Source organism: Trichosurus vulpecula, chromosome 5 (genome assembly GCF_011100635.1).
Source record: "Trichosurus vulpecula isolate mTriVul1 chromosome 5, mTriVul1.pri, whole genome shotgun sequence".
NCBI lineage: Eukaryota > Metazoa > Chordata > Mammalia > Diprotodontia > Phalangeridae > Trichosurus > Trichosurus vulpecula.
Genome location: NC_050577.1, coordinates 179182215 through 179205429, shown reverse-complemented (window position 1 = coordinate 179205429; position 23215 = coordinate 179182215). Strand labels below are relative to the sequence as shown.

Sequence of the window (23215 nt, the reverse complement as noted above, 5' to 3'; positions counted from 1 at the left end):
AGTTTTGGCCTGGGTTATTATTGCTTCTGTTTCCATGCATGTGCTAAGAAATGGGAGCAGTGGGTGGGTGGGGGACCCCTAGCATCTCATTGTACGTGATCCTATACCATATGATTTTGTGCTCTCCAAGAGGACATTTGACTTACTTAAGCACAAGCTGAAGGGACTTGGAGAGTCCAGGATGGAGGTGGGTGGAACGGGTAGTCAGGGCAGGTATGACAGTATGATATCAGGCCTCAAGAAATGCCATATTATAGGATAAAAATGAAGTTGGGCTCTGGTTGCTTTGTTGCTGTTATTGTTTAAAAAAAACAAATGTATAAGATTATATTGGATAGATTTAAGTGATACTTCCCACTGTTCAAATTTTAACAGTGTTATTCTTAATAGAATACTATGAGTTATCTTGCTGGAATTTCTTGTTTGAATTATCCACTTTTGAAGAAATAGTCTCACATGACCTTGATCTGTAAGTGTGAGTGAAATGCCGCAAGAACACTCAGTAACATTTATTTAATCTTTATGTTCACATCCAAATTCTCTTCTTTCCTTTACCCCTTCCCCCAGCCATGGAGAAGGCAAGAAACACAATACCCATTGTACTCTGAAGTCAGGCAGAACATATTTCCACATTAGCCATGTTCCAAAAAAAAGCAGGAAAAACAAAGAAAAAAATGTGCTTCAATCTGCACTTCTGAGTCCATCAGTCCTCTGATTGGAAGTGGATAGCATTTTACATAATTAGTCCTTTGGAGCAGTGGTGGATGATTTTATTGATCAGTTACTAAGTCTTTCACAGTTGACCAGCTTTACAATACTTCTATTAATGTGTAAATTGTTCTTCTGATTCCTCTCACTTCACTTTGCATCAGTTCATTTAAGTCTATCTAACCAGGTTTTTCTGAAACCATCCCTTTCATCATTTCTTATAGCATAGTAGTATTCCATCACATTCATATACCATAACTTGTTCAGCCATTCACCAGTTCCCCCTCAGTTTCCAATTCTTTGCCACCACAGAAAGAGCTGCTATAAATATCTTTCTACATATGGGTCCATTTTATTTTCTTTTTCCCCCTTGAGGTATTGACCTAATAATGGTATTGTTGTGTCAAAAAGTCTACACAGTAGGCACAGTTCCAAGGTGTTCTGTAGAATGGTTGGACTAGCTCACAGCTCTACCAACAGGGTATTAGTGTACCTATTTTCCCAAATCCCCTCCAGCATTTATTTTCTTTTTCTGTCATAGCCAATATGGGTGTGAAGTGGTACCTCAGAGTTCTTTTAATTTACATCTCTCTACTTATTCATTATTTAGAGCATATGTCATATGACTACTGTTAGCTTTGATTTCTTCTTCTGAAAACTGCCTGTTTACATCCCTTGACCATTTATCGATTGAAAAATGTTGCCCGTTTTTATAAATTTGAGTCAGCTCTCTATATCTTTGAGAAATTAAACTTTTATCAGAGAAATTTGTCATAAAATCATCCCTCCAGTTTCCTGCTCTTGTAATTTTGGCTGCAATGGTTTTGTTTGTGCAAAAACTTTCTAAATTTCTGTAGTCAAAATCTATTTTGCCTTGTGAACCTCCCTATCTCTCGTTCAGTCATGAATTCTTTCCCTCTCCATAGATTTGACAGGTAATTTCTTCCATGTTCCCTGAATTTGTTTACGATAGCATCCTTTATGTGTAAATCATGTACCCACTTTGAGCTTATCTTGGTATACAGTGTAAGATATTGGTATATGCTTAGTTTCTGCCAATCTGCTTTCCAATTTTCCAGAATTTTTTGTCAGATAGTGAGTTCTTGACCCAGTAGCTTGGATCTTTGGGTTTATCAAACACTAGGTCACTGTGGTCATTTATTTCTGTATATTATGTGCCTAATCTGTTCTATTGATCAACCATTCTATTTCTTATCCAGCGCTAGATTATTTTGATGATTGCCACTTTGTAGTATAGTTTGAAATCTGGTATTGCTAGGCTACCTTCTTTCACTTTTTGAAAATTGATTTTCTTGGTATTCTTGAACTTTTGTTCCTCCAGATGAATTTTATTATTTTTCCTAGATCTATAAAATAATTCTTTGGTAGTTTGTGTGGTATGATCCTGAATAAGTAAATTAATTTAGGTAATATTGTCATTTTATTATATTAGATTGGCCTATTGATGAGCAACAGATACTTCTCAAGTCATTTAAATCTGCTTTTATTTGTATGAAGAGCATTCTACACTTGTGTTCATATAGTTCCTGTGTGTTTTTTGGCAAGTAGACTCCCAAGTATTTTCTATTGTCTGCAATTATTTTGAATAGAATTTCACTTTCTATCTCTTCCTGCTTGGTTTTGTGGGTAATATATGAAAATACTAATGATTTGTGTAGATTTCTTTTATACCCTGCAACTTCACTAAAGTTGTTAATTCTTTCAGCTCATTTTTTAGTTGACTCTCTAGGGTTCTTTAAGTATATGATCATATTATCTGCAGAACATGATAGTTTAATTTCCTTATTGCTTGTGCTTTTTCCTTTAATTTCTTTTTCTTGTCTTATTGGTATAGATCACATTTCTAGTGTAATATTGAGTAATAATGGTGATCAATTGGCATCCTTGCTTCACCTCAGATCTTATAGTTTATCCCCATTAAAGATTATGCTTGCTCTTGGTTAAAATAGATATTACTTATCATTTTCAGAAAAGCTCCATTTATTCCTATGCCTTCTAGTGTTTTTAATAGGAATAAGTGCTGCATTCTGTCAAAAGCTTTTTCTGCATCTATTGAGATAATCATATGATTTTTTGTTATTGATATGGACAATTATGCTTATAGTTTTCCTAATATTAAACCAACCTTATATTTCTGGTATAAATTCAGCCTGGTCATAGCATATGAATTTTATAATATGTTGCTATAATCTCCTTGCTGGTATTTTATTTAAATTTTTTGCATCAAGTTTCATTAGGGAAATTGGTCTGTAGTTTTCTTTTTTTCATAGGTAGGCCATATTTTTATTATTGTTCTAGCTATTGATGATCTGAGTGCCCAGAGATAGCTATTTCTGATCAGTTTCTCATATCAGTAACAAATGATGTATTTAATTTTCAAGCCTCTTCTGCCTCTGGCAAAAGTCATGAGCCAGTACCTTAGAATGGTTCCTGCCCCTAACATCCACATTATTCTTTATCCCTTCCTGTGTATTCCTGTCTGGTCTCAGAAGAATTACATAGCATTTAGCGTTCAAGATGAAGCAGATCTCCACAGTCACCATTGACTGCCCTTTGGTGCAGTGGTATGTGGGAAGAAAGGACATCCCCAGACTAAATAATACCAGCATGCTGAATGTGATATACTTGGCTTTATTGAAAGTGTCAGGCAGGCCCCAGGCAGAAAAGCCATAATGAAGTTTCTCAGGACCAAGATATGATATAAGAAAATGAAAGAGCCCTCCTTACATCCAATGATGATGTAACCATGTTTAGAGAATGTGTCTGCCTCTGGGAATAGTGAAGAGGTTTCTAGCCAGATCATTTGGGTTGCAGAGCAAATGAAAACTATACAGTTGGATTCTCTAGGATGAACCCACATCCTGCTCCCTGGATTTGAAACCTAAAGACCAGAATGCTATGATGATTTTTGCTAAAAATGAAAGAAACGGCCACAGTGTACACAACTCCAAATATTGTTTGTTGGAGAAGACAGGTGGTTTTTGCAAGACAAGTCTTTGAAGAGCAACAAATGAAGGAAACAGAAAGCAAAGGAGATAAGGAAAGTATGTCTGAGACCCTGGTTTTTGGCTTTAAATGTGGGATGTCTCAGTACTTCACAAAGACCCACAGAACCAGGGCTCTCAGCAGAGAAAAGAAAATACCTATAGATGCCTGAGTCATCTGAAAGGCTCTGCACAACCCAAGAATATAGTGATCTTGGGGAAGCAGCAATCTCCCTCCTCACTTGAATACTTAACAGTATACTGGGCCCTTTGCACAATGCTCTGCATCTTTCTATGTTTCTCTTGAGCCTTGTGTTTGAATGTCATATTTTCTATTCAGCTCTGGTCTTTTTTCTCAGGAATGCTTGAAAGTTCTCTATTTCATTAAATGTCTACCTGTTCCTCTGTACGATTATACCAAGTTTTGCTGGATAGGTTATTCTTGGTTGTAATCCTAGCTCCTTTGTCTTCTGAAAAATCATATTCCAGGCCTTCCATTCCTTTCACATACAAGCTGCTAAATCTTGTGTGATCCAAACTGTGGCTCCATGACATTTGAATGGTTCCTTTCTGGTTGCTTATAATATTTTCTCCTTGACCTGGGAACTCTGGAATTTGACCATAACATTCCTGAGAATTTTCATTTTGGGATCTCTTGCAGGTGGGGATCAATGGAGTGTTTCCATTTCCATTTTACCCTCTGGTTCTAGGATATCAGGGCAGCTTTCCTTTATGATTTCTTGAAATATGATGTTTAAGCTCTTTGGACTCCTGCCCCCTTAATCAGTTCCCTTTTATCTCCCCCTCCCCCTTCCTCTCAGCAATTTTCCCTCCTACTTCCCTGTGGAATAAAATGAATTTATATGCCCAATCTGTGTTCGTTCTCTCTCTCTCTCTCTCTCTCTCTCCCCTCATCGAACCAGTTCTGATAAAATTGAGGTTCAAACATTGTGTACTCCCCCTGTCCCATTTTACCATTTGCTATAAAAATTCTTTCTTGCTCACTGCTTTTATGTGACATACTTTTCCTCATTCTTCCTTTCCATTCCCCCTTCTCCTAGTACTTCCCTCCCTCTTTTTTATGCTTCCATTCTTCTTTTGAGATAATCCCAACATAATAGGCTTATACCCTTGCCCTCTCAGTAGACTCCATCTAACTGCTCTAAATGATTATAAACTTCTTAGGGATTATTTCTCATCCATGTGTACCATTTTTGTTTCTCTTGAGTCATGTGTTTGAATATCAAATTTTTATTCAGCTTGGATCTTTTTATCAGGAATGCTTTAAAGTCCTTCATTTCATTAAATGACCACTTTTACAGCCTAATGGACTCCTGTAAGTTTTCAGTGCTTCCAAAGTAGTATGATCCAAGGAGAGGTCTGGTCATTGCCCTCCTGGTCTTCACTCTAGGTAGGACCCCTGTTTCCTCAACTGTAAGCACTCCACTCCATCCTAGAATTGCATCAGAAAACTGGGAAATGGGTGACAGCTATCAATTGGCATTAGATCTTATGCCCAGTACTAGCACAGGGGTCCCCTGGGATCTTTCTGAACAGGTGTTCAGTCCCCTTACCATCTCTGGACACAGCTTCCCTTTACCAGTGGGTGCTGATTTCCCCATGTGCTTCACTGCCAGGCAGCCCCAACCCCAGTGTCCACAAGACCTCTCTTTCTGTCTTCCTAATCTGTCCTGGATTGGAAAATTTACTCACTGTGACTTTTTGTTGATTTTCCAGTCACAGTTCAGTTTGATCCACTTTTTAAAGTTGTTACGTAGAGCTGTTTGGGAGAGCTCAGAAAAAAAATGTTCATTTCACTCTACCACCTTGGCTCTGCACCTCTACCTCCTCTATTTAAATAATAAATTTTACCGATATCTTTTTACCACCTTCAACCTATCCAGTTAGCCATCCTTTGTAACCAGGGAAAACAGTTAAGCAAAACCCAACTGACACAGTGACAATAGCTGTTATTATATGTCCTTTTCCATACCCATAGTTTCCCAGCTTTTCCATGAAAAGAGGGAGGTACACTTCTTCATATCTTGAGGCCAAGATTTGTCATTATAATACAAAGTGTTCAACTTTGTTCTAATATTTTTTTCTTTTACATTACTTTAGTCATGTGGATGTTTCTTTCCTGGTTCTGCTTCACTCTTCATCACTTTCTAGTTGCCGTGTTTCTTTGAATTCTTGTTTATTCTTGCGGCATAATAATATTCCATTATGTTCATGTTCCACATTTTCTCAGCCATTCCTCAACCAATGAAAACCCACTTTATTTCTAGTTTTTGATGCCAAAGAAAGTGTTCTATGACTATTTGGGTATATAAAGCATCTTTCTGTCTTTGTCCTCCCTGGGGTACATTCCTAATAGTGGTATCAAAAGGTATGAGGTTCAAAGGGTTGGATACTTGTCACTATTTTAGAAACAGTTCAAATTATTTTTAAAAATAGTTGACCCAATTCACAGGTTCACCAACAGAATGCTAAGTTACCTCTCTTCCTGTATCGCTTCCAAATGAGTATTTTGAATTATTTTGACTTTTGTTTTTGTCAATTTGGGGTTTGTGAATTGACTCACAGTTACTTTAATTTGCATTTCTATTATTAGTGATTTGGGGTAGTCTTCTATATGGTTATTGATAGTTTGCAATTCTATTGAAAAGTTTTATAGCTATCCTTTGATCTTTTGTCTATTAAAATGGCTATTTAGCTTTCATATTTGTGTTAATTTTTTAGACTTGTAACAGTGATATTTTTTGCAAAGTTTTTTTTTCCTAGCTGAGTTTCCCTTCTTATTCTAAATGTATTTAATTTTATGGTGCAAAAGGTCTGGACTTAGTCTTTTTTTTTTTTCAAAAGAGTTGACATTTGAACTTACTGGAGTTAGTCAAAATTGAAAATCATTACTTTAATGTAAACTGTATATATAACTTAAATAACATGTGTGCTTTTCTCTTCAGATGAAACTCAAACTAAAAAGCGTTCAGCATCTCTAAATTCTAAGGTAATTAAAGCTTCATGGAATTTCAAAGACTTTATGGGATGTATATTGCCTTAATATTTATTCCATTGTGTCCTAGTATAAACCATCTTTTAATCTCACTCAATACATAAAAATCTGGATAGCATAAAATTATAGACTATTTGAATTTTAAAATTTGAGGAGACCTTGGAGGAAGCCACTGAGGGCCAGGGAAGTTCAGTAAATACATCATACATCTAGTTTGGAGCCAGGTCTAGGATTTAGATCTTCTGACTCCCAGTCTAGTCCTCTTTTCAATATACCCTGATGCTTAGAAAATTAGAGTAATTACTTGTTTTACAAAATTATTCACAATAAGATTACATTGAGTAATAAGTTCATTGAGTGCATTAAAATGAATATTAGATTTTTACTCAAATGTTACTTTTAAATAACATGTCTTGTTTACATAGAGTAGATAGATCAGCATGTACAGTGGAAGAGGGTGTTGGCCTCAGAGGCAGGAAGAACTGGATTCTAAGTCCTGCCTTTGGCACATAGAAGCTATATGACCATAACTAAGTCTTTTTTTTTTTGAAGGGAGAAGGCAAGACAATCGGGGTTAAGTGACTTGCCCAAGGTCACACAGCTAGTGTCAAGTGTCAGAGGCCATATTTGAACTCAGGTCCTTCTGATTCCAGGGCCAGTGCTCTATTCACTATGCCATCTAGCTGCCTCTGGCTAAGTATTTTAAGCTCTAAAGTGCCCCTAGGTAACTGCAAAACTTGGAGATGAACTGACAGTTTGCATCAGTGGAAGGAAATTCCACACTTGGAATCCCCTATAAACTATGGAAGTCATAGCTTGGGAACAAAAACAAGCAAACTGAACAAACAAAACAAAACTCAATCCCAAAAGATGTCAAGTCATCCAAAAACAGGGTACACACAAGAAAAAGTGATCCACTTAAATAATGAAGCAAATAGATTCTGTTATACATTGCTAAGATATAACAGGTACTTAAATTATGAAAAATACTCATAAAGCAATGCGGCTGGTTCCACAAAGCCACACATGAAATTTCACTTTTCTTATTTTATAGGTATACCTCATACCTACTTCATGTATTTTAATGCAACGAAGCTTGGGTTATAGTAATATTTTACAGGAGAATATCTCCTTGGGAAAATATGAATCTAAACATTTTAGTTACCTAGAAATGTGAAAACATTTCAGATAATATCTTTTATTTTGTAACTAGAAATTTTTTTCATAGATTATTTTTTTAAAAAAAATCACGGTAACTTAGGAAATAAATATCAAAATTATAAAATCTTTACTGACTAATATTTGTAAAGTTGAATGTTTCTTTTTAAACTAACTATATAGATTTAAAACATAGCAAGAAATGAAAAAAAGAATTTAAATGAAAGTAAATGATAAAGTCCATTTCTTTCATTTTAATGAGATTTCTAAAATAAAAAAGTTCAATTTATAATTTGGGAAATTTACTCTTTATTCACAATAGCTAAAACAAACCCCAAACAACTGTATGTGGGATGGGGATAATCATTCTCTTATTTCTTATGTTAGTCAAAGTTAATTGAATATTAAGAGTATGACTTTAAAGGGGTTGGGTCTGTTGAAAGCTAAATAATGTCTGCTTCTGTTGCATAGTTTCTAGTCTTCATGGTTTGTGGCAACAGAATACTGATTGACATTAACTAGATCTCCCTTCTGTTCTGGATCTTCTTTTGCAGTTTTGTGGCGATAACTTGGCGTAGTGGAACAAGTCCTGGATTTAGGGGTCAGGAAATTTAAAATACCAGCTCCAACACATATTAGTTATATGACTTTGGGCAGGTTAATTTACTTGAGCATCAGCTTGCTCAGATATAAAGATATTTGTATTACCTACCTCATAGAGTTAAGAGAAAAGCATTTAGTGAGCTCCATAGCATGATGTAACCGTTCTTTTTTTTTCTTTTCCTCCAAATCCTTTTTCTTGTTTCCACATCTTCATGAATCCTTACTGGAGAGGTTTGGTTTCTTAAATTAAAAGCTACAAAGTAGGCTCTTTCAGCTAGATCCTTCTGCATAAGCTAAAGAATATATGCCTTACATTGTCAATACTGTAAACATTAAAAGATAATAGCTAACATTTGTATAGCACATTAAGATTGAAAAGTTTTCCACATATTATCTCATTTGATACAATAACCCTGTAACATAGGTGCTACTTCAAAAATGTCACCTTTTCCATGAAGCTTTCCCTGTTCTATCCAACCAGAAGTTATTTCCCTCCTCAGAACTCTGTGACTCTTAGATGTTGATTCTATTTTATTTTGTAGTATAGTTATTTGTATGTTTTCCTCCTCTCCTAGGTGAACTCACAATATCACATTTCCTTCACATTATTTTTCTCCTGCACATAAGACACTTAATGGTTGCTGAATTTCCTTGTTAGATAAAGTACATCTGTATAAAACTTATATATAATATATATGTATGTGTGTGTATACCACTAATCCTTAAAACATCAAACCCAACAAGATAGATAGTTGAAAACCACCATTAGTCCAAATTGCCCATATTTTAAAACTTGCAGGATTCTCTATTCTACAGTCTTCTCTGTGACTTCAAATATTTAATGGAAATAGGCTCACTGCAGAGAACAAACATGAAAATTTTCCTTTTGGGACTGATGCAAAAGACCTCTTCTGTCAGTATACTGTATGTAGCATTCTTCCAAAGGATGTCGACATTACACTATAAAAAGCTGGGAGGCTTGGGACTTCATCACAACAAACATTCAGATTGTATTTTCTATTTCAGTTTAAAATGTGGTTTAGACCTTCACCAAAATAACTTCAGTAAATTGGAATGTATTTTATTCATCTAAATAATCTCTGGAGGTCGTTAAAATGCATCATATAGTCCTGTAATTTTAATTTTTCAAAGAACCATGATCATGTGTGCATGTGTGTGTCTATAGCCATCTTCTCTTCGAAGAGTCAGCATTGCAACATTGCCCAGGAATTTTGGAAATACGGGATTGGTAAGAAAATTCCTAAAGTTTCTCTTTCAAAAGCAAAAGTTTTCAGATGGAAAAATTTGAAATTCATTAAATTCACATTCTAATTTTTCTTTTCAAACCTCAATTACTGAAGATATCAGGAATTGAAAAAAATGACCGCTTCAGTAGGAGGTCAAGTAGTTGGTAAGTTTATGATTTTGCTCACTATTTGGGAAATTTATGCCTATTTTTAATTGGATAAAATTGTATTTGAAATATATACTATTATATACTGTAACATTTAACTTACATTATTTTTGTAAGGTCAACTAGTACAAAAATTTTGTTTGTCCATGAACAAAATGTGTCAGGTTTTTCTTTGGCTTTATGTGAAACAAGAGTTGTATAACTAATTTCAATGATGTGAAATGAGCTGTAATTTTTTTTTATTCAGGCGTATTTTGGGATCGAAGCAAAGTGAACATCGTTCATCACTTCAGCACTTCAGTAGTACATATTCTTGGGCTGATGATGAGGGAGAGAAATGTGATTCAAAGTAAGTAAAGCTTATTAATGTAGTTACTTGATCTGTACATAAACCTTTCAACATTAGAATATATAGTTTTAAACTACACTGAAAACAGATTTTTAAAATTACTATCTTCCAGTAATCTTGGTGGAGGATTTGCTAATATAATACAGATTTATAGTGTGAGTGCATATGTAAACAAAAAGCCAAATTAGTTGTGCTCTTTGAGAATTTTGTGGGAATGCAATTGACTTTGACTTTAGATCTTATTTTCCTTTAAAAATTAACCAAAAGAAAATTTATTATAGATCCCTTAGGGACAGCTCAGACTGAAAGAAAAATGGATTCTGTGTTGCCGGACAAAGACTTTGAAAATTCAAATCCAAATAGATAGACACTGCTCAGTGAACATAATAAAATGATTTAATTTTTAAGAAATTCTTTAGTCATTATTAGCTTAGTGAAATGACAACCTTCATTTTGCTAGGGATAACAGTGACCGTATCATTTCTCTCTTGGGTTTATGAAGTGAGCACTTTGCAAACCAAAAAGTGCTATGTAAATATTAGATATCATTTTGATTCACTTTTTCTTTCCCAGAAGATTATTTGCATTATGATTTGTTTACTAGTATTTCCATAAAATCCTTTTCCTGGTCAAGCTATTTAAAATTTTAAAAGTATTTCAAATTATTGAGGTTCTTTTGGGGAAAAAAACACCTGAACCATCAGGCTTTTGATACTATAAAATGTTAAGTGTAACCAAAAAATATTCTCAAAGAAAGATTTTAAAGTCAAATACATGAAAACTTGTTAGAATAATTTTGTAAACACAGTTTTCTAAAAATGTATTTTAAATCATAGTTATCTGCTATAATTTAACATTACTTTCATTTTGCATGATGAGCTCTTATAGTCTTAAATATTAAAATTGACTTATTTAAAGAGATAAAGAAGAATCAGAACCACCTGCTGAGGAAATTTTAGAGGAAACAAGAAAGCTTAGCCTTTCTGAAAAGAAGAAAAATCAGTCCAGATGGGATGTTTCTTCACTGTAAGTTGTGTATTTGCTAAAAGATGTAAATTCTGTATATGTGTATGTAAAGAGTTGGAGAGGAAGATGGAGGAGGAGAGTGTTAACTTTAATATCCTTAATCAGATAACTACACAACACAGACATCATATCTGTTGAAATTAATCTGGTTGGTTAGTTGAAAATTCAGCTTCGACTCATCGTCTTTTAAGTTATTGCTGTGGTCAGCAGGACGAATGAGGGTGATGATGATACAAAGTGAACTTACTCAATTTCAAATTGTCAGGGAGGGTCGTGCTTGAATCTCAAAGAATTAGAATTCTAGTTATCACCTGGATACATAAAATAAAATAGCAATCAAAATAGTAAAATTAAATTAAGGATGAGTATACAGGGTATGATGGGAAATGACTTGCTTTACATGAATTCTAAGTCCCCTTACGTCTGAAAAGAAAGTTTGTGTGTGTATGTGTGTGTGCATGTTTGTGCGTGTGTGTGCGTGTGTGTGTGTGTGTGTGTGTGTGTCCTTGCAAATCTTATGGCACTATATAAGTGCTAGCTGTTATAAGTAGCACCTTTACACTTGCAGAAGTTAGAAATCTCTTGATTTTCTTCATGGAAGAAATTTCATTTAAAGTTGTTATCTTAAGGAGAGGGTAGCAAAACAATTTGTAGCCCATTGCAATGATGCAGCTGGCGTTGGTGTATAAAGAGTATTAGATAAAGTATTATAGCAAAGACTATTTAGTATATTTAACAAAGGTAGCATTGATAGGTGGCACACACAATGCACTGTATGATCAGCTTCCTGTGTTTGTGGTTTCCTCATAGTTCTGGCATAGGAGCAACCTGGGTGTGTGATCTGAAGACCTCCTTCCAAAAGACGACTCTAACCCTCTGGATTTCTGTCGTGCTTATTGTACTGTTTGCAGCTTTTATGAGTTTTCTTACAGGCCGATTTTTCCAAAGGCCTGTAGATGCTGCTCCTGCTGAGAATGGGGGCTCCTGGACTTCTCTTCAACAAACTCTGTGGCCTTATACCAAACTCCAACACAATGGGCCCCCACCAGTATAAATGGCAGCATGCAACACCAATCACATGTTGAGTTTTAAATCAACCTCTAAATCAGTCATTTTACTCTGGAAAGTTGTTTTATTATTTTAGTATAAAAAGTGAGACATAGAAAAACTCCACTTTTTAGAAATGTTTCTGTCATTCTTATGTTCCCAATAATTTTCTAAGACTAAGCTAATGAATATTATTCTCTTCTCAAAGTACATAGGAAATCTGTGATTTTTAGTGAACCTTACGAAGAAAGTTTGTACTGTTTTATCCATTGTGAAACGTTAAAGAAATAAAGAATCATGACAGTTTTAATAGGATGGTAGTTGAATTCTCAACATGCCTAAATGTCCTATTATAGTGCTTTCATTCAAAAATAAAATTTGTGTGTAAAAATGGTAAGCAGACAACTTTAATGCAAAGTTTAAGGTATACTTCTCTTGTAATATTGAGCTGAATGAATACCTGATTTTTTTCAAATGTACTTGATTCACCAAATTAACAGTGTGTAGGCATTAAGAATAGGTTAGCACTCTAACAGAGAGCAGAAGTTTGCACACAGAATCAATAAATAGGTGGTTTGAATTCCTGATTTTCTGCAGTGCTGCTTCACTGGTAAAGTCTTTGATCATGTGATACAAAGTGGAATGAAATTCAGTATCATCTTGTAATTCTTCTGAAAACGCCTCACTGAGTTCATTAATTTTGAGTTTTTGTGCTCTTTCGCCATTGAACATATAAAGGGACCACTCATGATCCTCAACATACTCTCTTTTGAGGAGTTCACTCGCCTGCAGAAGAATGAAAGAACAAAGAATTCTAAGAGTCACAAAGCCTCCATGTTGCCCAGTAGCGGAGGCTTATGTGGACCCTCACTGACACTTGTCCAAGTACCAAAGGACACTAAAAGTAAAAAGTATCTACATTCTAACTGCCCAGTTATTAATTCTCTTCTCAAAACTACTTATACTCCTGGTGTGAATTTGATATTGGACATTCAGTTTGGAATAAAATGTGCCCCGTGTTAAGCTGTTGGACCTTGATAAGATGTTGAGGGTTTTTTCCCCAGGCAGTTCTGAAAATGAGAGAATGCTTATTCATCCCATAATTCTCTCACAGGAACAAGTAACACAACCATAACTATGATATTCATATGTAAAAGGCATCTAGTTTGACTCAATTTTGGAATCACTGTATACAAGACACAGGCACCACAGACATAAGCTTTAAATAAAATGAATTTGTTTTACTTGAAGATCTCTTAGCATAGCTTAATTTTTGATAAATGGTGAGACTGTTTTAAGTTCATTAAACTACAATTTTTTTAAATGTTCACAAATATTCCTTCTTCTCTGCCATTAACGAACTCCCCTTCTAGTTTCTGGGCTTTTCAAAAACTTTGGCTATCCATGGTAAGGCCTTATATCTTTGCCCACCTCTCCATAAGATGCTGCTCCTTCTCTCAACGCATCCTGATGGAATAGGTTAGGAGGAAAAGAAACAAATCCCTTGTTCCCCATGACCACTTCCAGGCATGCCATCCCTTGGCAGCCTTACTTCTTTTGATATCCACTCCATCCTTGCATATGACTCAGTCTAGATCCTGGTGGATATAATGTTAGGTAACTTTCCTTTCTTTCTAAAAGAGTTCAGTACCTGGACTACAGTATTTCTCTCTATCCCAGACCCTGCTCCTCATACCTGGAACCTCCTCAGCTCCCATTCCCTGCATCTTCATTAAATTTCATCCACATGGCTAAGCTCATAACATTACTCATAACTATGTCATCGCCACCTTTACTGAAGCTGTGCCCTCAATGGTTGCCAATAATCTCAACCGTTAAACCCACTGTCACTTTTTCTCAATCTTCAAACCTTCTTAACCTCTTCTACAGCTTTTGACACTTGGAACCACCCCTTCCTCTTGGAGACTCTTTTCTCCCTAAGATTCCTCACTTCTGGTTCTCTCATCTGACTCCTCCAGTCCCTCCTCTGGATCATCATCTATCCCCTGTCCCCTAAGTGTAGGTGTCCCACAAGGTTCTGTCATGGGTTATCTTTTCTAGCTACACTGTATACTTAGCAATTTCATCTATTCCCATTGGTTAATTATCACCTCTGTAAAGATGATTCCTAAATCTATATATGAGTGAGCTAGGTGGCACAGTGGATGGAGTGCCCGGCCTGAAGTCTGGAAGATTCATCTTCCTCAGTTCAAATCTGGCCGCAGACACTTAATATCTGTGTGACCCTGGGCAAGCCACTTAACCCTGTTTGCCTCAGTTTCCTCATCTGTAAAATAAGCTAGAGAAAGAAATGGCAAACCACCACAGTGTCTTTTCCAAGAAAAGCCCAAATGTGGCACAACTGAACAACAACAATATATACATTCATCCTTAACATCTCTCTGAAACTCCAGTCCTCTATCATTTCTCTTTTGAACGTCTCTGCTTGTATGTCCCATCAATATCTCAAACTCATTTTCCTCCACACTCCCTTCTCTACTGCTTCAAATTCTTCAAGCTTTTCTACTTCTGTTGGAACTTTCATTCTCCTCTTCATCCAGGGCCACACTTGGAATCATTCCTGACCTATCCCCTTCCCTCACCTCTTGCATACAGACAGTTGCCAAGATCTCTATATGATTTCCCTCTTTTGTCCCATTTGCTCATACAGCTACTACCTATTTCAAACCTTCATCTAATGGTCTCCTTACTTCTAATCTCTCTCCTTTCCAATCTACCAAAATAATCTTCCTGCAACATAAATCCAACTCTACACTCCCTTACTCAAAGACGTTCCGTAATTCTCTTTCCTCTAGAACAAAATATAAACACCTTCACTGGGTTTTTGAGCCCTTCCACAATGAGTCCAACCTACCTTTACAGCCCTGTTTCACAGTAATTCCTTTCCTATACTCTCTGTTCCAGGCAAAATGGACTCCTAACTGGTCCCCAGACTCCACATTGGTACAGGTCATCCCTTCATGCCTAGAATGCCCTCTCACCATGCCTGTCTTCCTTCAAGATCCAGCTCAGGTGCCACCTCCTTTACAAAGCTTTTCCAGATTTCTTTAGTTATTATTCCTCCCTCAAGTTCCCTTCTATTTACTTATCTGAGCCCATACTTTATTTTCCCTCTCCTGTCAGTAGAACAGAAACTTCTTTTAAGTTAGGGACTTTTTCATCTTTGTTGTGTTATTTTAGCATTCAGCCCAGTGCCTTACACATTTTAGTGGCTGAATAAATGTTGAATTGCTTTTAATTTGATTTTTTTCATATTTTAAAAGGACAAATTTCTTTTTGTTCTGCTCCTACCTAATGCATTATATGTAGTATATTCTTTATAATGATATTGTAGGTTGAATTGGGACCTTTTAAAAATATACCTTAAAAACAACATTTGCAGGACCAGAGACCTGATTCCATTTACTCCAACTGAAAGAAAAGGCAGACGCCAACAGGGCCATTTGTCGATAAGCCTTCATTTCTACTAAGGGATCCTGCAACATAAACACAAAAGGAACTAATCATATACTATAAAAATAAACATTAATGCTATGTTCATCACTTTGGGGAGAGAGGATACTTTGGGCAACCTGACCTCCTTAGGCATATTTTGTTATACAAATAACACATTTATGTCATGGTATATCTACCCATGCTGTTTTCTATAATTTTCATGAATATTTAAATTCAGATAAATTGATGTTTGCAAAATGAAAAATCTTTTTTCCCTTTCTTTTTTAAAATTTTATTTAATATTTTATTTTTCCCCAGTTACACGTAAAAACAATTTTGAACATTCCTTTTTAAAACTTTTGAGTTCCAATTCTCTCCCTTCCTCCTTCCCCACCCCCCCTCATTGAGAAGGCCAGCAATTTGATACAGCTTATACATGTGGAGTCATGCAAAATATACGCATAATAGTCGTGCTGTGAAAGAAAACACAGACAATTAAAAAAAACTTAAGAAAAATAAAGTTTAAAAAAAAAGGCACGCTTCAATCTATATTCAGACACCGTCAGTTCTTTCTCTGGGGATGGATAGCATTTTTCATCAGATGTCCTCAAAATGAAAGGTTTTTAATGACTCTTGTTTATAGAGTCATTCTGTCTACACTGCACAACATGCCTTGCCGAAAGATCAGATAAATCAAGAATCCTTTCTGTGTTAAGGATACTTTGCCTAAAGCCACAGGATTGATGGTACGGTGTTCTGATGAGGAAGTCATACTAAACAGGATGATAGGGTGATAAAATGTCCCTCAGAAGGCATTCGGCAGGAAGGATAATTCCTAGCTCAAATGCCATTAAAACTCAGCTATGACTTAATAAACAAAGTCTAGGGAGCTTGCTGAGGCTTATAGAGGACATGCCTGGGTCACAAAGTCATACAGCAAATGTCAGAGGCAAGATCTGAACCCAGGTCTTCTTGATTCCAAATTCCCTCCAATAATAATAAGAGTTCCTATTTATACAAAGCTTTAAGGTTTACAGGGGCTGCCATATTGTTAGCATTTCCCTAATAAAGACACGGAAATTGAGTCATAGAGGTCAAGCGACTTGTCCATTGTCACACAGTTGACGTTAGAGCTTTGACACAAACCTTGGTCTCTTCTAAATCCAAATGCAATGAAATTTCCATTCTCTATACCACATCATCTCTGTGGGCCCACAGCATCATAACACTTAAAGCTGGCCACAGGAAAGGAAATCGATTTTAAAAGCCTTTCTCATTTTTATTGGAGTAGTTTCCAACTATACTCCTACATGTATCACTGGTGAGGGAGGGGACGTAGACACATTCCTGGGGCTTACATGCATTTCAAAGGCATTTACCAAACCCACCCTTAGAGGGCAAATGTCACAGAGCATAGATTTAAAACCAAAAGAGAGCTTAGAGGCCAACAAATCCAACCCCCTCACTGAACAGAAGACACTGAGGCACAGAGATGAAATGACGGCTCATAAATAAATGTCTAAGCTCTAAGTAGGAAGGGAACTCAGGTCTGCCCAACTCCAAGCCCCAAACTCATAACAATAATCATAATATTAGTAATAACGATGGTAATAGTAATAGCCAGCACTTTAAGGTTTGCAAAGTGCTTGATCGATGTTATGTCATTTTGTCCTCATAACTACCGTTGGAAGAAGAGAGGTGCCATTGCTATCTGTCCCCTGGGTTCAGAAGGCTCGAAGGGCAGAGTACCAAATTCCTCCTGGTGCCTTCCTTTATAGAGGGCAGAAAATTGAACTCTCCACTCATTCCACTTGACATCTGCTGCTCTGCCTGATTTCAACTCTACAGAACAAGGTGCCTCTGTGCCGGGTACACTCTGGTGATGACCCCCCCCCCATGCCTTGTTTTCCAGTCTGCTTTTGTGTATTGTCTCCCCAGTTAGACTGTGAGCTCCTTGAGGGCAGGGACTGTTTTTCCCTTATTAATTGTATCCTCCAGCATTTAGCAAAGGTGCCTCACACATAATAGGTGCTTAATAAATGTTTACTGAATTGGATTATTATTCCCATTTTACAGACAAAGAAACTGAGGGGCAGAGTAGTTAAGTGTCTTGCCCTGTGGCAAGCAAAGTGGGTCACACAGTAAGTATCTGAGATCATATCTGAATTCAGGACTTCCTGACTCGAAGCCCACTGCACAACATGGCTGCTGTTGTCCACTGACTGCAGGTTTGGAGAGGGGGAAGTATTCCTTGGGTGCAGCCTTTTGACTGAGTCCAAGTTTTACAGAACAAATCCTTTTATTAAGGGGATTTGTTCTGTGAAGTTTAGATTCAGGCAAAGGGTTGCACTTGAGGACCTAGAGGGCTACATGTGGCCTGGAGGGTGCAGGTGCCCCAGCCCTGACCTAGCCTTTGAATGCTTCCTCTGACACTATCTGGATGACTATGCACAACTCAATGCCTCTGAGACTGTTTCCTCACTTTAAAATAGGGGCAATCATACCTGTCAAACTTCCCTTACAGGGTCTGGAGACTCCAATGAGGTAGTGGACTTAAGGCACCTTGAAAACCTTCAAGCATTACAGATCATTTACTGTTATTGTAAATGCTTGGTCCATACCCTATATTGACTAAGTGGGAAGGCTCTAAGTTTCTCATACTAAAGGCCACTGATGGGACTGTGTGTTTTTATTAGAGGATTAAGCTTCAAAGAAAAGTAACAGCATTTAGGTGAAATATTGGGAAATTAAAGACCTGGACTAAGTTTCTAATCCTGCCAATGATTCCCATATAGTAGATGACTAAAGGAACAAGCAGAGTTTTATTTATTTGTTCCCCCCCTTCCTATGCCCCTAGATAAGCAAGGCTGTCAAATCCTCTTAAGCTCCTTAAAATATGAGTATGTATATGTACATACATCTGTACACACATATACATATAACATGATGTGAGTATATGTATATATACTCACATATATGTATATATATAATATGTTATATTCTGAATCATCAACAAATTTAATTTTAAAAGACTCATTTTTACCTTGTTATTCACAGCAACGTAAGCATAAGAGTACTCAGATGGGAAGATACTTAATCCAGTCTCTTTCATAGCAATTATTAAAGAAGTGAGAGTCATCCATTTTCCTAACAAATGAGAGAGCTCATATTCATCACCCAGCTCAACTGCAGCTAGCATACACTGGTCATCCTGTTTTCAAGGGGAAAAAAACCACAATTTTTTCAAAATAAAATACACTCTAAAAAAGAATAAGCTTATTTGGGAAAAATAATTTATATTATTTTAAAAGTTTTAATGAATCTTTTTTTAATCTCATTATGCTATTTTCTAATCTTCTGGTCCCAGTTTTGCCACTGCTTGTGTGGTCTCAGGAAAATTACTTAGATTCTCTTGGCTTTATTTTCCTCATCTACAAAATGACATTGGACTAGATGAACTTAAAGGATCCCTCCAGCTTTAAGTTCTATGATCTAAGTAATAGGAGTTGATCTCCTAAATGAATTATTTATTATGTAATATTTTGAGTATTTAGCTAAAATAGTCTATACCATAGAAACTATTTTTTTTAAATTTCCAGTTCTGTTAAATTTTAACACACAGCTCTGAGTTATGGTCAAGTTTCTCGAGTGCATTGATTGTGGTAGGAAGTTCTTACATGGGAGTTCCTAATTAAATGCAATTATAGATCTGGACCACTACCATTCCTGCCATGCCTGCTCCTCCCCCCTCAAAGATAAAAACCTATAATAGTGATAAGGAAATGATATCCAATTCTAAATATAAGTAAACTGGCAAATATGTCTATTGTTATCCTACTCAACTGGAAGTTGAGCAGGACTTAAGTTTAATGTCATTCAGATCTTTTTGCTAAATTCATATAATGTGTAATGTTACAGATGTAATTTCTCTTCGATGGACAATATGAGGTTAGCTGTTGTTCAGTCATGACCCACTCTTCATGACCCTGTTTGGGGTTTTAACCTTGGCAAAGATACTGGAGTGGTTTGCCATTTCCTTCTCCAGCTCATTTTACAGATGTGAAAACTGAGGCAAACATGATTAAGTGATTTGCCCAGGGTCACACAGCTAGTAAGTATCTGAAAAACACGCTCTATCCACTGTGCCACCCAGCTGCCTTTATTTTGGGGTTAACTGCAAGGAAAAGCACCAACTTTAAGTTACAGACGTCAGTCACAAGGCTGAGAAATCAGACGGCTTCTTTAAGGGAAGCTAGAGCAGAAATATTTCTCATTCATTATTTTGCTTTCCTTTTAAAAATATTTCACTAATGCTCTTTTCCTTTCTACATCACTGTCAATTTATATATTCCTACTATTGGGGAATGACTGGACAAATTGTAAAATATGAATGTAATGGAATATTATTGTGTCATAAAGAAATGATGAAATGGACAGTTTCCAAGGAAACTTGAGCAGACTTTATATGAACTAATGAAGAATGAAGTAAGCAGAACTAGGAAGACAATTTATACAATGAAAATAGTATTAGAGAGAAAAACAACTTTGAAAAATTTTAGTATTCGGATCAGTGCAATAATAGGCATGAGTCCAAAACAGTGAAGATGAAATATGCCATTCACCCCTCCTGACAGAGATGGTGAACGTAAAATCGAGAGAGAGACATACATTTTTGAACATGACTAAGGTGGGAATACTATGCAGCTATATATTGAGAGCTTTATTTTCTATTTTTAGAAATTATATGTGGGTAGAATAGTGGAGAACGAAGATTAACTTTTAAATGTTTGTTAACTGAAAAAAATAAAAGTACACTTTTATAAAAAGTTTTTTTTTTCCTGGTATTGGTCCATAATCAAATTCATTCTCATTTGGTCGAGCCTATCAGACCTCATGTAGCCTTTGAAAATCCGAGATCACACTCCTACTACAAAGAAGAATCAAAATAAAAGTTGGAGAATCTCAAAGGAATACTGACTTCAGAGATCATCTAGTCCAGCACAAGCCTGAGAAAGAATTCCCTCTATGATACACTGTCCAGCTGCAGTATCCATCAAGCCTCTGGTTGCAGATTTTTAATGAAGTGGAACCTACTGCTTTGTGAAACCCATCAATTCCAATTTTTTGTTGTTTAGTTGTTTTAGTCGTATCCAACTCTCTGTGACCCCATTTGGAGTTTTCTTGGCAAAGACACTGGAGTGGTTTGCATTTCCTTCTCCAGGTCATTCTACAGATGAGGACCTGAGGTAAACAGGGTAAAGTGACTAACCCAGGATCACACAACTAATAAGTTCTCAGGCCGGATTTGAACTCAGGTCTGCCTGACTGCAGCTAGCTCTCTATCCACATTGTACCATTTAGCTGCCCCAAATTCCAATTTGGGATAGCTCTAATTGCTATTATTTTTTTTCCTTTCCATCACACCCAAATATAACACACTACTTCTACCTCTTGCTTCTATTTAGGTGCTCAGAAACCAAGCAAAATATAAGTAAAGTGGCAGTTTTTATTTTCCTACATGACAAATGAAGCTAAATGCTCCCTCTTCCTTTTGAAGAGTGAAATTGTCACTAAGGCAGACCAAGAAATTATTAGCTGCTCTGCTTTTAGCCAAGAGAGAGGCGGGAGGTAAAGAAAAAAGCAGGGGGAGAAAGAATAACAAGGGAAGGAAAAGAATGCAATGGAGGAAAACAGGAAGAGAGACTAAGCTCCAGAATGTGTTTCAAGTAATTAAGCCTCCCATTGCTACCATATCATGCCTCTTTGAGAAGCCAGGAATATAATTTTCTAAATTCCTCATATATTTTCTTTCCATCCAAATGAAAAGACGTTAATATTACTTATGCTCCTATCTGCTGATCCACTATTTTGACTTTCTGACATTCTTTTTTTAATGTGATATACTGTATAATGCTATTTTGCAAACCCTTCATTTCCCTCCCTCCCCCTAATGCCCATACCCATGACCTTTAGCTAGCCTGTTCCCTGTGAATAAAAGATCCCTTTCAGTTACATTTCAGTCACAGGTCTTCTCCCATTAAGTCACCAAGTATCAGTGATACTTATGTAATCAAAATTACCTCCGTGTGTTAGGATCTCTATTTCATCTTGCTTATTACCCACACATTGCACATTTGTGCAAAAATGTCTGAAACTACGGGTTTTATTGCAGAATCCTTTCGTGGAATTTGTCTCCTATCAACTACTGTATCTAATATAATGCTTTTAATCTTATATTATCTATATTATATTTCATATATATTATCTATATATCTGTATATTATCAATATTATACTTTTATTTTTATACTGCTTATATACTGTATTTTATATACTCACTATCACTGCTATTCTTTGCCCTACACTCTAGCCTCTCTCATGGCTTCTGATTTAATAGAACCCAAATTTTTATTATGCTCCTTCTTTTTCAGTTTAAATACACTCTGATTAGATTTTCAAAATTCTAGGCAAATATATTTTTGATAGCCCTTCATAGAAACACTCCATCCCTGGCCAAGGATTCATCATTATGTTAGTATTTTAAGACCAGAAATCCAAATCTTATTCTCAGACATCATTTTTTCATCCAGCCACTAATTTGTATCCAATAAAAATTCTCTTCTGAAGTACTTGCATTTGATTGGCAGCACTAATGAAAACCACACATACCTGCCTATTCTGTGCCACCTTTTTCCATGTCCTTCCATAAATCTGCCATGGAGGTCTGTACAATGTTCTAGGAGCCTTTCTTGTGCTCTCTTGATATTGCACAGATAGCAATGGAGTAGCAGACTGTCTATTGATGGTTCCTTCTATAAGGAACCATGTATATTTGCCTAGAATTTTGAAAATCTAATCAAAGCATATTAAAATTGAAAAAGAAGGGGCATAATAAAAATTTGGGTTCTATTAAGTTAGACACCACGACAAATCTATCCTTTTTTCTAGTAATACATTTCTCTGATGACCACCTTTATACTGTTTCTCTTGTGTAATACCTTTAGACATGCTGAAGCCCATTCATGCCCACCATGAACTTCTCCACTGTCCCGAAATTCAATTCCTTGGAGATTATCATATTGTGGCAATCCATAATTCAAAACCATACATCAGCACTGGCAGAATATTGATTCCTAAAAGATGGACCTTTGCTTCAGAAAGAAACTTGGGATAATTAAAACAACCATGCATTCCTGGGAAAATCTATAATCTTCCTCTTAATCAATTCTTGACCCAGCTCATTGTCCCTTTCCAGAGTTTGTCAAAGAACCTGGACAAGGTCTATGGGTGATTGTCAAACTTATGAAATGCCATCACTATAATAATTTCTAATTTATAAATTCTAAATGAAGATTTTTAAATAGGATTATAAAATAGTAATATCTTTAAGCACAAAGCAGAAATAATCACAAGCTAGGCACTTATATCCATTTT

The 23215-nt window shown here is 36.1% G+C and overlaps 2 protein-coding genes across 2 annotated transcripts in view; one reads left to right on the top strand and one right to left on the bottom strand.

The window, feature by feature from the left end:
- The window catches only part of IRAG2 (inositol 1,4,5-triphosphate receptor associated 2), a 74433-nt gene extending 61438 nt beyond the window's left edge, over positions 1-12995 (top strand). The window contains exons 20-25 of the mRNA XM_036760659.1: positions 6680-6723; positions 9677-9739; positions 9852-9901; positions 10152-10253; positions 11172-11279; positions 12090-12995. Of these exons, the coding sequence (XP_036616554.1) occupies positions 6680-6723; positions 9677-9739; positions 9852-9901; positions 10152-10253; positions 11172-11279; positions 12090-12333 (611 nt within the window). The 3' untranslated portion in view covers positions 12334-12995. The remainder of the gene's footprint in view (positions 1-6679; positions 6724-9676; positions 9740-9851; positions 9902-10151; positions 10254-11171; positions 11280-12089) is intronic.
- Positions 12396-23215, bottom strand: part of CFAP94 (cilia and flagella associated protein 94) — a 68492-nt gene continuing 57672 nt past the window's right edge. The window contains exons 14-16 of the mRNA XM_036759215.1: positions 18826-18993; positions 15710-15823; positions 12396-13112 (exon numbers count right to left, since the gene is read on the bottom strand). Coding sequence (XP_036615110.1) covers positions 12837-13112; positions 15710-15823; positions 18826-18993 — 558 coding nt within the window. The 3' untranslated portion in view covers positions 12396-12836. The remainder of the gene's footprint in view (positions 13113-15709; positions 15824-18825; positions 18994-23215) is intronic.